Source organism: Chamaea fasciata, unplaced genomic scaffold, assembly GCF_029207755.1.
Source record: "Chamaea fasciata isolate MVZ Bird 193981 ecotype frontalis unplaced genomic scaffold, bChaFas1.0.hap1 SCAF_16, whole genome shotgun sequence".
Lineage (NCBI taxonomy): Eukaryota > Metazoa > Chordata > Aves > Passeriformes > Sylviidae > Chamaea > Chamaea fasciata.
In genome coordinates, this window is record NW_027094101.1 from 13304955 (window position 1) to 13320773 (window position 15819).

Below are 15819 nucleotides of genomic sequence, written 5' to 3' on the forward strand. Positions count from 1 at the left end.
CTTGGGGAATAGAGGTTTGTTGCTTTCCCAGACAGCATTGCCCAAGAGATAACCAACCAGCATAAGAACAGTACAGAATTCTCCAGCATTCAATTTAGGATGTGCACATATCCTATAATTTTGTGTTATCTCAAGAAGCTGTGACTTCATAGTAGTTTAAAAATATGCTCTAATTTACACCTGTATAACTTTCATTATCACTACCTTTTTTCATCTATATTTATCACCAATTCATGATGATGCATGCTATTGAATATAAAAATGATTGAAAGCAGCTTTGGTAGACAATAACATTAGTATAATTAATGCCATTTCTTGCACTTTCTCTGGAAATTGCAGTGCTTTTATTCAGTGTTTTCAAAAGCTCTTGCTTTAAGCTATGGGAATCAGTGGTTCAATGTACAGAGCAATGTTGGAGCATGGCTCCTGCCCTGCTCTGAATACTATACTTTTTCTTTACTCTCCAGGAAAGATGTGTGCAGTTTCATGCATCTATTTCCTTGGAAAGAAAGCAAGTGATCCTTCATTCAGCAGGAGGGAGCCTTGGGAGAGTGACTTGCTGGCTCTGCGCTATTAAAATTTGGAAACCTCATGGCATTTTGCTGCCTCTGTCTTGCTGAGATGCACATCTCAGCCACATACTCATGGAAGCTTGGTGTCTGTAACCCCAACCCCTGAGGGTCCTGCTCCCTCCCCAGACCTGCTGGAACAGCTCTCCAGTCCCATGTCACTGCAGGTGGTGTCCCCACAGGCATGATAGTGCTGGCACTGCTCTCCAGCTTGGTTTGTCGTCAGCTCACTTGGTAACTCCTGCTCCTTGAAAATGTCATGTCAGTCATGGACCTTTCCACAGGCAGATCCATGTCCTTCATTTTCACAGGCCTGAAAATGTCTATTGGTACAAAATTGATCTGTGTCACATTTCATGAGAAAGTTTCTCACCTGCCAAGCTCCTGGCAGGTGCTTAAATGTGTTATTTTATTACTGAAGCCTCTCCAGAGGTCTTTGTTTTGAAGAACCAATAACAAGTCTTGACAATAGGTGTCCCAAGGAATAGGCTCTCCTGGTCCTATGGCCAGCCCTGTCCCAAGTGTTTCCATTTTAAAGGACCCAGAGCTCACCCCACAGAGTGCTGGCAGCTCTGGGAAAGCAAACCCCAAACAAGAAGCCCAGAGTCAGGTTAAAGAACTGTGGCCATCTCTCAGTATTCCATCAGGCTCAGCCTCACATCCATTACCTTCTGTAATGAAATCAGATCAATATTAATGAAGTGACAGGAGTGAAGCTGTGCTCTCAGTTCACAGTTTACTTACAAATCCAATAGAAGCTGCAAAATGCTCATTATCCATGCTTATTAGGGAGGGAAAACCATTAGTTACTGCTGCTTGGGATGGCACAAAGCCTCACAACGTTCAGATGAACCTCTCCTTCCTCCAGCAAGACCACCAAGCCATAACTGGCCTGGGCCTGAGCCCAGGATCCTCCTTGATGCTGGTTCCAGGGTCCCACACTCCCAGTCCTTGTCACATTCCCCATTCCAGGGGCCTGTGGCCAGCAGAGGATTGAGAACGGCAAGCGAACGGTGTGAGAAGGGCTTGGCTAAAAGCACAGCAGCCACCAAGGTCACACTGACCCCGTGGGTGGTGTGGAAGAAGGGGACACATCACCTGGAACAGACCAACCCAGTGCCACCCGCAGAGGGAATGCCAGCAGGTCACTGGGAGCACTCCATGGACACTTCCCACAGGGGTGGCCCCGTGCCAGCAGGACACCAGGAAGCACCACCTGGAGTTATTCCTGCTGCTCTCCTCCACCAGCACCTCATTCCCTGCAGGACCTCACCCAGGAATGCTCTGAGGAGGTTCCAATCTGAACCAAACAGCAGATAAGGAAGACTGGCTCATCCTCAGGCATCGTGAATCTTTCTGTCCTCCCACGAAGACAAACAGGGCATCTGTCCTCGCTGAGAGGAAAGGATTTGGGGGAGTGTCCCTGAGGAGTGAAAGAGCAAAGGCTGTAAAGAGGAGAACAAGGCTGAGCAATTGTGGAACACAAGCACTACCTGGCCAGGTGATTTTGGAAGAGAGAATGTTAAAGGGTTTTGAGCAGCCCAACAGCACTGTGGGAGCACAGGTAGCACAAAGGGCCTTATGCCAGGGCAGGATATCAGGTTCCTCTGTTGGCAAGACTGAGCTCTCTGTTTTGAGAAGTGACCTTAAATTATAAATTCCATCAGAAGCTTGAATCCAGAGGAGTCTCAGTCAGGACAATGCAGTTATTCAGTCTGGATAATTCTATATTAAACCATTTAATGTCCATCACTGAACTATAATTTTCTTTTAACAGGGCTAAAAAGAAAATTATTTTGTTTCCTTTAAACCCCTTTAGCAGGGTTTAAACTTACCTGAGCTGAGAACAGCACCAGGGAGCTCTAACTATAACCTGGCATCCTCTGCTCTCCCCAAGCTGCCTTCCTGTGCAAACATATGGCACTGGCCCCTATACATCTGATACCCCCGGACATACCAAATTTAGCATTTCCAGACATTTTTAAAGTTTATTTGCTGTCATTTTTGACCTTGGAGGGCTCAGCTTTTTCTTTCAGAAGTGCAGGGCTGGGAGATCACAATGCTCCAGCTGTGAATAGCCACAAAAATATAGAAGGAGAAGTTTCACATCAGGATATTTTTGATGTTGTTGCACAGGTATTTATTAGCAAGAAATGCTCAGTGTTATTAGGCTCCAGCCAGCAATAGTCCCTGATTTCAGACATCTGTATGTCCATGCCACTTCCACCCTTTCCTCCAGAGTTCTCCCACCATGAGGCATTAACATGAGGAGCATGGATCCCATGGGGCAGATGGGAGAGATGCAGGTGGTGAATGTCAAATGGGCAAGGGAGAGGCAGGAGAAATATCACAAAGGACAAGGAGGGACAGGTGTGGTGGCAGAGCCAAAGAAGAGATAAATAGCAGAAGAGGAAGAGCTGAGCAGGAAACAGCAAATTCTTACTGTCTGTGGCTGAAAGCCTTGGTGTTATTTGAGGCAGATAAACCCAGAGTTCAGGACACCAGCTTCTCTTGTAGAAAACTGAAAGATTATTCGAAATTAATTCAGTGTTAAAGAAATAATATGTCACTGTTTTGGCAGCGTGGGCATTTCAGAAGGGTCACCTGACAAAGAGGAGGCCTTGAAAAAAATAGTTTTATTCTCATGTCATCACCCTGTAGGCATTTCCCCTGGGTCCATCCCACAGCTCTTTTACCATCCTCCCACCCCGACTGTCTACAGTGAGATTTATGCAACCAATCCCTCCGTGCTTCACTCTAAAGCATAGTGTAATTTTTTTTCTATTCAGACAAGTTCATCAGAAGAACTCTAGGTTTAAAACACGGTGGAAATGATTCATAAAAACAAAAAGAATATCCACTGGTTTTTTTTTCCTTCAGTCGTGAGCGCCATGGAAGCAAAGTAGTGCTGGATGTGCGGGCAACTTTCAAAAGTCTCCAAAAAAAGTCTGTAGCACCAGCTCAGCTGGAGAGGGCAAGGCACAGACGGCAGCCAAGGTCACTGTGACAACGGGGAACATGCTTTATATGCTGAGCAGCACAGGCTGGGAGGCGGCAGACAACAAGGGCTTGACGCATTTGAAGTGTCGCTCAAAGTTGAGCCAAGGTTTCTCCTTGTGGAGGTACCTGACAGCTGCAATCAGCTGCCTATTTCATGTCAGCATTGATTCCAACTCCAGGTCTTGCAATTCTTCCTGTAATTTATTCAGTTCATAGTGATTCACCGCATTAAAAAAAGGGGTGGGGAGAAATCCCCTCTGATAAAGCACCATGGTTACGGGTCAAAGATCCAGCCTTGCTGCGCTGGCAGCACTGGGAATCTTGTTCCTGTCTTCAGGCAAAGCTTGGCCCACTAGGAAATTCCAAAGCTAGAGGTCTCACTTCTGTCCTCATTTACCTCTGCTAACATCCAGACTGACGTTTTGCTTTAACATTGCTTCTTGAGCTACCAGTTTTCCTGCTTCCGAGATAAGGAGGATGATAAAAGTAAACGCAGTCCCATGTGCAGCATGGCAGCCCATGAAAACTAAGGGGTGGAAAATGGAAGCAAAATAAACTGACAGTTTATAATACTTTTTTTTTTTTGTTTCCTCCAGTGCACAGGTGAATTGAAAGGTTTCTTATATAAATTTCAGTGGGATTAGTTATGAAACGTGCTTTCTGTCACTCTTTTAAATTGCATCTTTCAATAAATGCTTCATCTCCTACAGCTAATCCTGGATTTATGCAAAAAACTCCCTAAACCACCTCCCTCCCCCCCAAAAGCCAACCCTGTCCCACACTGCTAAACATGTGAAATGAAGTCTTTCAGACTGTATGTGCACCCAAATAGCCTTTCTGTGCACACCCTATTCCCCCCTGGGATGGAAGTGGGGATTGTTCTCAGATCAGGTTCAGATCATTTTACACAGTGAGATATTTTAGGATAAATACATATAATTTTAACAGCAAAAATGCATTTTTGTTTTAATTGCCTTAAAATGGGGTTGTCTCTTGTCTCCCACGGTCCAAAGCCTGAGCTACTGACCCTGACATGCAAGAAAGGGGCCGCAATCCCTCTGAGCCAAATAACTCTGGTTTTCCTGTAAAAACCTTTTCATTCATGAGGGGCTATCCAGCAACAAGCACTATAAAGTCAGTAGGAAAAGGGACAGCCCAGAGGCTCCAATGGAAGAGAAGGATGGTGAGGTGGGACTCAGGGGGGAGAGAAGTGAGAGGAGAAAGGGGAATGGGGGGAGGAATAAATTCTTTTCATAATTAGGCAGAACCACAGAATAACACGGTGTGGGCAGGGACCCCAGAGAGCTCTAGTCCAGTCCTGTGCTCCCAGAATGTCCAGGCTGGATCAGGCTGCTTCATTCCTTGTCCAGTTAGATTTGAACACATCCAAGGATGGCGATCCCGATACCTCTCCTGGCCTCTGCCCCACTGTTTGAACACCCTCAGGGTGAAAAAGCTTTTCCTCATGCCCAGTTGGCAATTCTGGCCTCCCAGTCCTGTTCAGTCAGGTTAAGAAGGCAAGGCACTCCCAGGTGCTCCCTGGGAGCTTGTTTTGTGCTTGTTTTCTCTCCTGCCCTTTACACAACCCATTTTATGATTCCTTTTAGGTTCTGCTTTTACACGGTATCTCTGTAACTGCATTTCCAATTATAAAACCTTTAAATTTGATTTAAACCTGATAATTAAGCTGTGATTTAGCAAATTAACCCTATTGAAGCCCAGAGGTGTGAGACATGCTCTTTAGAACCTTAAATGTTTGGTGTTTAATTGCATCCAACACTGAGAAAGGTACAGGGAGGAGAAGTGACTGTGTAGCTAATTCAGGCCTCCGGTGCTGACAGGACAGGACCTCATGCACAGTTCTCACACATCCCATCCAGACCAGGATTTGCTGCTGTCTTCCACCACAAGAATTTACCAGATGCACAAAAAGACTCAGCTGGTCCCTGGCATCACTACAAAAGCTTGTCATGTCCTTTGGCTGTTAGAAATCCTGCACCATGATCTGCACAGCAGTTGTCTTTGTGTTCCCCTTCAAGGTCAAGGCATTTCTAGCTGCACTCCCTACCTGTCAGGACAGTTCCAGGCCATGGGGGTGGAACATCTTCCTCTCTTGCCATCAGCATTTACAAACGAAGAAAAGTTTAGCCATCCGCCAGTTCTCTGGGTTCCCAGGCAGCGCTCCCAGGAGACTGAAGCTTGAGGGCCCACGGAAGGAAGGCAGGTCTTCACACTGGGCAGGATGGGCAGGGAGAGGTGCTGTGGCCACCTGCAGCCAGGTTTTTGTGTTGTCACAGTCATTATGCCAGTAGCTTTCATCCCTTCCTGTCCTTCCCCCAGCACCAACTCCTTGGTTCTCACAGAGCTGTGTGACTTTTGGGAAGGAGAATGTGGATGTCCCAGTGGTTCTCACACTCAGGGTAACTGATATGTGCTCAGCTGGCAGCAGGGAGGAGCTGGTCCTGAATTCATGTGCCTTATTCTCAAATAAGTGCTTTGCTCTTGGTCATGAGAAGTAGAAGGTTTTACACAGACACGAGAGGCAAATCAGCCTGTGGGGAAATGCAGTTATGAGAAACAGGCTTTAAACTGTCCCAAAATAAGCCTAAAATTTTCTTATAAGCCTTTAGCCCAGTCCAGAGGAAAAAGTGTGTGTTTGTCTTTCTTTAGGGCTTCACAACACCCAGCTCTAAGTGTCACTAGCCCGCAGAGGAACAGGAGTGACCATAATGCTCAGAAAATACCCCCATTCGCTACGTCAAGCTCTTCCAGCGACACATCAAGCAGCTCTTCACTTTCATCAGAACCAACCAGCCAGATCTCCATGGTTCAGGATCAAACCCTGCTGGACATCACCTCCATCACTAGATTGGCCCCAGGGGAATCACCAAACCCTCAACCACTTGAGCAAAGAGATACAAATTTAGCAATATCGTGTTCTAGCCCACTGGGAGCAAGGACTATTCCAGCATCTCGCCCAGCCAGCCTCAGGCTCAATCTAACACCCAGCTCAGCCAAGCCACAGCAATACTCTGACTCCTCTCCAGTCAGCCCAGGGATCAATGCAGCTTCCTTCTCCACCTTCTGTCCTCACACAGCACAAAACATACAAGCTTCAGCTTCAGATCACACTCTGACCCCAACCAGGACAAGCACAAGGCCTCCAGCAACAGCGACTCCTGAAGAGAGTTCCCAGGCTCCTGGCTATTCTAAAACTGAACTAAAGAATACAGGAAAGGGGTTTGAATCAGATCTGGAAGATCCTGATCATGAGAGGTATGTATCCAGACCACACAGGTGTCTAAGTCCTCAGACAGCCCATGTTGGTATAGAATCATTAAGAGCCCCCCATAAAGATAGTTAAATATTTTTTATGGTTCAGATGTTCCCGGTGTTTGCTTTCCAGTAACCACCCTGTGCTTCCACTAAACCCTGCTACCCAGGAAGCAAAATGCCCTATTTCCATATACCCATTTAAGTCTCCAGACCTCATGACAGATCTGGGCCAGGTCGTCAACCTCAGCTCCTCCAGCAGGGCACAGTTTTCTGGTGCCTCCTTTCCTTCCAAACAAGCAGCACAACTTTCCCTTGTAGCAGCAGAGAGAAGCTCTGCTGTCCCTTGGCGCCTGAGAGAGCAGAGCAGGGGATGGTGCTCAGCGACATGGCCGGGATGTCCCTCCCAAACCTCCACTGCCTGCTCCGACCCCAGGCAGGCTGGGCTGGTCCCACTGCTCCGAGCCTCTGAACTCCACCCTGTCTCTGCCACTTCTTTCCTTGGCAGGAGATTTGTAACCACACAGGAATTCCAAGCCATGGAGAAAGAGCTAGAGGATGTAAAGGAAGACCTGAAATGCCTGAAGTGGAAGGTGAGACACATCGGGGAGACGGTGCAGCCCCTGGCCGAGGACAGCAAGAGGTACAATGGCTACACCCTGATGGAGCTCAAGGCCATGGTGCAGTTTGAGGATGACCCTTACAAGGCTGCCCACAAGATCCTCACCGCCCTCTTCAGTGATGTCTACTGGCCACAGCACCCAGCCACCGAGCAGGCCTGCAACTCCCGCTCCCTGCCCAAGCCCAGAATAGACCCAGAGCTGTACATGGTCTACTGTGACATTCTGAAAAGCATATTCCCTGGAATTAGCAGCCAGACCTTGAGGGAGGAGACACAACACATGCAGAAAAGCACCCAGAAAGCAGTGCAGTAACAGCAGAGCCCGCAGGTGTTGTGCCAAGTGCGAGGTCTGTGGTGACTTTCGAGGACTGGACTGTGGTAGGCCCCGTCGGTTGAGTCTGTCCCTTTTAGGTATGGATTGTCTGTGAAGGTGTTGGTGAGCTCTGAGCCCTCACGCCACTTGCCCAGTGACACAGAGTGGGAGGGCATCCTGCCCTCTTCCCACATTTTAGAAAACAATTGCTCCTTTGGTGTCTCTTTCAATCTATGGACGTTTCCTTGTCTCCAGCAACTACAAATGCTGACAAAAGAATCCCACGAAGGCGTTGTACGTCCAGGCAAGGGCCTTCTCCCAGCCCCAAACAGACCAACCCACCAGCATCTGGGTAGTTTCTATTTTCTAGAGTGTATCATTCATTAAATGACATTACTTGTTAGAAAATGGTGCCTGTTCTTTTTTTATTTCTTTGTCTAAAAATGCTTTGCACATCAAATCCATCAGCATCGTACCTGGAACACACACTGGAATGAGACCTGGTAATTTCAAACCTTCCTCTGCCCAACCGAATCCTTGGTTTCAGGGGCACAAACCCAGGGCACAGTGGTGAGCAGCTGTGGTAAGCCCAACCAGGACCCCTCCCAGGGTACAAAACTCTGCCGTGTGTCCCTAAATCACCCACCCCGCAGTGGGACAGGGGAAGGTCTGTGACCTGCAGCTCTCCCAGTCTGAGGTGACTGGGCTGACAGGCCAGCTCAGATGTGTTAATCCAGATGAAAAGTTGTGGCCCCTCGCAAGGGTCCCTCAAGGCGAGCACTGCTATGGAGCCTGTCCCAGGGGGAGGAGGCTGCTGGTCATGGAGGACACACAGGAAAATGGCCCTGGAACTCCTTCCTCCCCATCTGGGAATAAGCAACGTGCCATGGATGAACCGTTTGTCCCCCAGGTTCTGCCCACAGGCCTGGCCTTGCAGGCTGCTCTGTAAAGGTGACAGTGGAGGGCTGGAGGGATGTCCCTGTGCTACGTTGCTCAGTGTCAGTGGCAGCCACACTCCCCTGCCCCACTGGTTCACCCAGTCCCTCTCAGAGTCAGAGTCACTTCCCTGGTGGCAGTGTGACAACCACGTCAAACCCCAGAACACGTCCATCCTGCTGCTCCTGCCAGGCCCCGAGGAGGGCAAGAGGTAACCTGAGAGTTCAGCCCCCCTTCCCCTCTGCTGGGCTATAATCCACTTCTAAAGCTTATTCCAAAAACAACAGGGAGGAGAAAAAAAACAATTACAAAACCACTGAAAGCAGATCATTCCCAGTGCCACCACAGATCCAGACACCTTGGGCGATGGGAGGGGGCCACAGCCACACTCTGAACCTGCTGGGCACATCTCCATGGGGACACTGACTTTAGTGGCAGAGCTCCCACCTGCCTTTCAGCAGGACGGTCCCTGCTGCACTCACAATGACATTGGTTTAAGCTCCCTGTCGTTAGCAATTTATTTCACTTCCAAGCTGCTGTGCAGACCCAGCCCACGAAGCCTCTCCGTGCCACACTGCAGCCAAGATCCACCAGCACAGCTGGCACCTCCAGGTACCTCCAGGGATAACAGGGTTGTGCACGGTGTCCCTTGGGACAGTGACAGCACCCAGAGGGACTGGGAACAGCCAGCTCCCTCCACAGGTGGGCACGGGGGTGTGTAGGATGATCGGGGTCACTGGAGATGCAGTGTCCCCTCAGAGCACATCCCCCAGGGTGGACCATCACAAACCCACTGGAAGGCTCTGTGCACTGTGGAAGGGGTGTCTGAGCCTCACACAAACACCCCCTGCATCCTGTTCTGCTTTCATGGCTCTTTCTTGCAGGAAAACTGTCCCTTTGGATGACATAGGTGGGACTAGGCTGATCCTCCACCCACGGGACACACACAGGCACTGTTCCACACTGATTCCTCTGTGGCAGACCAGACCCCCAGCTCCTTCTGAGGTCTCTCTTTGGAGCTTTCCATAATCTCCAGTGGACACTGAACTGACAAAACCACATTTAGCAATATCAGTCTTTAAATGTTGCATTGCCTGCCCTCCCTGCCTGTAAAATCTTGACACATTTGTTCTGTGGGAACAAGCTCTGTGGTTTCTCATGTTCATGAGGCCAGATTTTCTCTTTTAGCCTCATTCTCCTCATGCCTCAGACCCAGCACAAGCCCATGAATTATTTTTATTAACCTTACATAATCAGGGCTGGTTCTATCACACAATGTCAGTTCTGGGTCCTTTCAGGTTCCAGTGTCTTCTTCTACAGGGTCAGTTGTGCTGTGAATCACCTCCACCCACTCTGGAGAGGTGCATCAGGTCTTTTACCCTGATAGTTCTTGGCTTTTAGCTATTCCAGTGGAATTTCCAGGTTATTTGCATCCAGCTGGAGCTGGCCAGTCTTGTCAGAGCTTCTATACATTATTATTATTATTATTATTATTATTATTATTATTATTATTATTATTATTATTATTATTATGTATCTGCATCTTCTGAGCCCTCCAGTCCATCCCAGAGCCTTGCCAGCCACAGCAGCCCAAGTGCTCAGCTGCAAGGGAAGGGGAAGAAAGCAGCAGTTCCTTGTACTTGAGGCACCTTCTCTGATTTCTCTACAGGTAGAAAAATCCACTGGTTTTCTACTAATTTTCCTCTTGTTGACGTGCATTACCAAGTCCTTTCATCCCTCCACAAGTCTCAGCTTTCCCTGCTGCTTTTCTGGGGAGAGAAGCACAGCTGTCTGCCCACAACCCCAAAGAGTTTTTCTGTGTCCAGTCTATTTTTTTCTGCATTCACCCACTTCTAACACAACAGGAGGGCGAGGGCTGGCCGCCCACACCTGCAGGAAGAGCCCTTCTCCCTGCAGAGTACAGAACTGAGTTAGCACAACCAAACTAAGACAGCAGTGTCTTAAATATCCAGGCCTGAATGCCATTTTTTGGCGTTGATTTTTAACATCCTGTGCTTGCCAGAATGTGCCCTGTTACAAGCTTGCTCTGTCTTAAGGCTCTAGGTCTTGCTGCCTGGTATTCAGACAGAAAAGCAATTACACAGCCCCATTACTGTGACAGTTAAAGAGATTCAGCCATTGTTCTTCCTGGACAATTCACACTGATTCCAAACCCTCCTGCACGGCCCCTTAGCATAAATAAGCCCTCTCTCCAAAATGTTATCACCTTCACTTGTATGGAGGCAGGCAGGGCAGGCAATCAGACACACAGTGAAAAATTAGCCTTTAAATCCACGCTGCATTCTGTCTACTCTTCATTAAACTATTTTTTTTTTCCTTGAACACATATTCTCGAGTTCCAAGACCCAATACCCGACCAAATTACTTTCTTTCCTTTTCTCTCTTAACCACAGGCATTACGTTTGCTATTTTCCAGCCATGCCCTGATCGAGAGTCATTAGTATCACACTCATCCAAGGGACATGCTGGCTGCTAGGACTCATCCTGCCTGTATCCTGAGGGCCTCAGAGCCGTGGCACAGGCTGCCTTCCCCCGTGTCACCTCCCAGAGCAGATGTCTGGTCAGAAGTGTGAGGACAACAATACTTTTTGCAGCCTCGGGCAATCTGTAGTTTGCACTGATTGATTGCATTAAATAAGCAACCTATTAATATCCCCCCTGCTGTGGCTCCATGGGCTCCAGTTGGCAGAACAGATTCTGCAGCAGATAAGTTGTGTTAAACAGAGGGTCCTGATGCATACTGCTCGTGGAATCACAGAATAATTTTAGCTGGAAAGAGCCTCTGGAGGTCAGCTTGTCCAACCCCTCTGATCAGACAGCATTCCAGTAAAAAACCTGAATAATAAACTCTGTGCTGCAAAAACTAAACCATTGCAATAAAGACAATCTTCTAACAACACCAACAACAACACTTTAAAAAGAATAAAAGAACTTAATTTACATCTGCATCAGTGGATAAGGAAGATAAATGGCAAACTTTTTGTAGCACTGAGGTTTGGAGGGCTCTTTGCTGTGGTTAGATCTACATGCATCACCAAGTCATTTATCAGCCTTCTCATTAATATCTCTAATGCATAATTGCAGTCAAAGTCACTCATTGAACCATGCATTTTATGACCTCAAGGGTTACCCCTTTGTACTGTTAATAATAATATCCCTGCATAATGCAAATGCTTTATGCAAAACAAGTCCACCAGCTCTTCTGTTTTATGACTTAAAATATAGCACAGCAAGTTTTAGGCAACTGTCTGCATCTTTATATCAATTACAGGCATCATCTGTCCTGAATTGTGAGTCACAAGGGCTTGGGCAGTGCCATTAATTACCAGTAATGCCTTCTCCATTATTCCTACCTGAATGTCTGCTCCTCATGATGTGTTCTCTATGCATTTATATATCCAGTGCCTCTGGCACACTCCATTTCAACCTGACTTCAGTAATTTTCACAATAAACCTACAATCTTTGTTTCCCAAGGTGAAAGTGCCTCCCTTTTCCATTTCTCCCATCCATCCGTTTCTGTGAGTGGTTACTTTTCCACTCTGAGCAGGAGCCCTCCCCCATGGACCCCTCCCTTCCTCAGAGTGTGACAGGGAAACAAGTGCCCTATAAATCATCTCTGGACACTTATTCCCACCCCACAGGCAGGTGGCAAAAGTGCAGATGTCCTGGGGGCCTTAAGGCTGCTCCCCTGGGGAGTGACAAGAGTGACACTGGGGCGTCCCAAAGGGCTTCAGACCAGCACACAAGGACAGAACACTGATCCTCCCGAGCACTGCCCTGAGAAATGCAGATCAGAGCTTCTTGCAGATTTATTATGAAAAGTAAATTATCTGAGTGGCCCAAAGAGAGTGATTAAAATACACATCAGTGTCTTGCTGGGTCAGTGGGTTTTGATCAGATCTCCCATTTTGTGTTAATATTCAGATACGTTACTACCCCAGAGAGATGAATAATAGTGGCTATTTAATTTCTCTGACAATATTAAACATAATGAAAAGTCATACTATCATCCCACATCCTTCCCCATGAATTCTGGCCACCGACAGATCTCCTGTTGGTAATGGAAATGTCACTTTGATTCATCTGTTCACCAACAAATCCTTACCAAACAATTTCCAGTATATAGCAAGCCATCCCAAAACATTCCTTTGGAAACAAGCCAGAACTGACATTCACTGTAAATTAGTTTTTACCACTGTTTAGGCTCAGACCATTTCAGGTAGCTTTGCTACTTACTTTATTTTTAGCAGTGTCTCCAGCATACCAGGAAAGAGGTGGATCATAAGACTTCTGCTAATCTGCAAATCTGAAATGACAGTTGAGAGATGGAATTTATTATTACACAGCTCAATGACAACAACAGAGATGACCTTTCTGCAATGCCAGAAGTCTTATCCATGCTGATCTGTGCCTTTAATTTAGGGGAGCAAGGAGTACAGGTTATTACGTGTCAAAGGAAAAAGTTTTTCCCTATTAGGACAGTTAAGTGTTAAAGCAGATTTCCCCAGAGAGGCTGTGCATCCTCCATCCCTAGAAATTTGCCAGGCCAAACTGCTTGAAGATCTGTGTAACCTGGTCTGACTTCTGTAAGGTTAAAAAAAAACCAAAACCAAAAAAAACCGAGGTGTGTAATTGCAGCAAGCAGTCAGGGAAACCTTTGATGAATGGGAGCACAGAGCCAGGAATAATAAGAGGCAGAACAGCCCCGCTGGGGAGTTACAGGACTGAGCCCCACCGTGTCCCAGCTCCCTGTGCTGGCCAGAGCATCCTCCTGCTGTGCTGGGGCTCCCTCGGCCCTCGGGCCTTTCAGACGAGACATAAAAGCTCTTTCTTGCTCAAGATGAAAGTCCTTTCCCCAGCTTGTTCCACACAGAAACCTCTGTTCTGGCAGCCACCTCACACTGTCAGGCAGAAGAGCATTCTCAGTGAAAGAGATAAAAGGGCTCAGCTGTCCTGGCTCGTCGTATTTACCACAGGAACCTCCTCTTCCCCCAGCACAATGGTCCCCTTGGGTGAGGATTCATTTCCCTGAGAAACCTTCCCAGCCACGGCAGCTTCCTCCATGTTCCCTTTCCCTGCTGCTGACCACACTTGCTGTGCATCCCAGCATTTGCCCCACATCTGTTTCAGCTGCAGCTGCACTGACTGGGGACAGTTTGGAGACCAGATCAGGGATAGAGACAGTTCAGTCCAGAACCCTTAGCTGGGCTCACACCCTCAGGAGGCAGCAGCTGAGTACCAGTCTCTTCCTCGCCCTTATGATGGCTCTGAGGTGCAGTGTCCAGACCCAAAACTTCCCCCTCCACTGCTTCCACCCCAGGCTCCTCCAGGGCCACAAGACTTTCAGGTTGTAAATGCTCTTTTGCTGAGACGGAGACTTGGCTGTTCCTAAGTTCTTTTAACACTCCCTGATATTCACCACCACGTGCTTAGCCCAGCACAATGTTCTGTCAAAAACCAGTGTGCAGCTCCTTTCCCTGTTAGATCCAGAGAACCTGAGGAAAATAAGCAATGGAGCTCTGAAAGAACAAATTCCCCAAGCAGCAAAGCTGCATTTCACTTCTTGCATTTTTCAGGGCAGCATTTTCCCTGAGGAACACATCTGCTCCTATCCCCTCACTCTGTTTTCATCCTCCTCAAGCTCCATTCCATGAACCTCCTGCACAAGCTGGACCTTACCTCAGGTGCCACATTGAGGCCAATAAAATCCTGGAATTCTTTCATGTGCTGTTTCCCTCCATCATTCTTTTGGATATTTTTATTTTACAGTTGGGTGAGAGAGCTGCCTGCTTTAGTAACTGAGGAGTTATGAATGCTCTGGTCTGGTTGACAGGGTGGTGATCAGTCACAGGTTGGACTCGATGATCTTGGAGGTCTTTTCTACCCTGAATGCTTCTGTGATATCTTAGAGGGAGGAGCTGAGTGTGAGCTAATCCTGTCTGTCTGATGTATTTCCTTGCATTTATAGTTCCCCAAGATGCCCATCCTCTTTCCACAACCTGCACAAAGTCTGTGCACGCTGGCATTTTTGGAAGTCCCATGAGCAATAGGACAGAGACCAACACTAGGAGCTTGTGAGTCAAGTTGATTTTAGTCACACCCTGAGACCCTGAGGGAGCTGAAATCTAAAGGCAGGATCTCACTGTGGTCTCACTGCATAATTGAGACCTTCCAGAAATAACCAGGACACCCAGGGAAGGTGGCTCACGGATTGTGTGGTTTTCCTCTCCTAACTAGAGCCAGAGCAGTGAGCCATGGGTGGAGGCTCATGGGGTGTTGGAAGCAATATTCCAGGCTGGGAAACTCCTACCCTGCTGCTCATTGGGATGGTCAGTCCTCTCCTTCAGCCAGCAGCTCAGGAACAGAACACCAGAGAGCTGTCACAGAAGTTGTACAGCCTGATTTCCCCCTTCTCCAGTAATTTCTAGGTCAGTAAGAAGAAGTCACCAATTGCAAATGTTTCCTTTTGGGCTCAGATCTTAACATTGCAGCACTTCACAGGGTCTTGAGCCAGGGTGAAGGGAACTGATGCTGTCAGACAAGGGTGGAAAATTGATCTCTTCCCAGCAAGATTTAGAGGCCAGTTGGACAAGAAATTACTCCAGCTAGGCACTCGGTCCCCATCTCTCAGCTCTTCCTGCAGCTTGGAGATTCACTCTATAATTGGTTTCTTAGTCCACATTTTATCCTCAGCTGACAGAATTCCATTAGGGTGATACAAGCTGTGTGATAAAGGGATGTTTGTGTCTCACATGGGCTGTAAGTCATTTCTCAGCAAACACGCAAATAGTCACAGAAATGGGCAAAGAGGCCACTGAGCCAGGAATTCCCTTCCCGTGCTCTGGCCAGCAGGGCCTCAGCCCACAGAGGGAAGTAAACCCTCCTAAAGTGTCACTCTGCTCCCTCTCTGCTCTTCAGAGGAGACACCTCCAAAATGAACAGCTCTCCTGCAGCATTTCTGGGCACACAACAGCCCAGCAAGCACACAGCACTGCCATCCCCAAAAATAGGGACCCCACACAAACAGGAGCCACGGCACTGTGACACAGGGGTGGGTGACACCCTCGATCAGAGAGCAAGTGCC

At 47.8% G+C, this 15819-nt stretch overlaps 1 protein-coding gene across 4 annotated transcripts in view; it reads left to right on the forward strand.

The window, feature by feature from the left end:
• The window catches only part of GSG1L (GSG1 like), a 55104-nt gene extending 47211 nt beyond the window's left edge, over positions 1–7893 (forward strand). The window contains exons 7-8 of one of the 4 annotated variants that reach the window (XR_010723246.1): positions 468–2070; positions 6240–6320. Coding sequence is in view for 3 of the 4 variants with exons in the window: in XM_066198258.1 (XP_066054355.1) it covers positions 6240–6845; positions 7351–7777 (1033 nt within the window). In the remaining variant the exon portion in view is untranslated. Of the gene's footprint in view, positions 1–467; positions 2226–6239; positions 6846–7350 lie in introns of those variants that run through there. The other 3 variants (XM_066198258.1, XM_066198260.1, XM_066198259.1) reach the window with 3 other exon arrangements.
• Positions 7894–15819: the final 7926 nt, after the last annotated feature.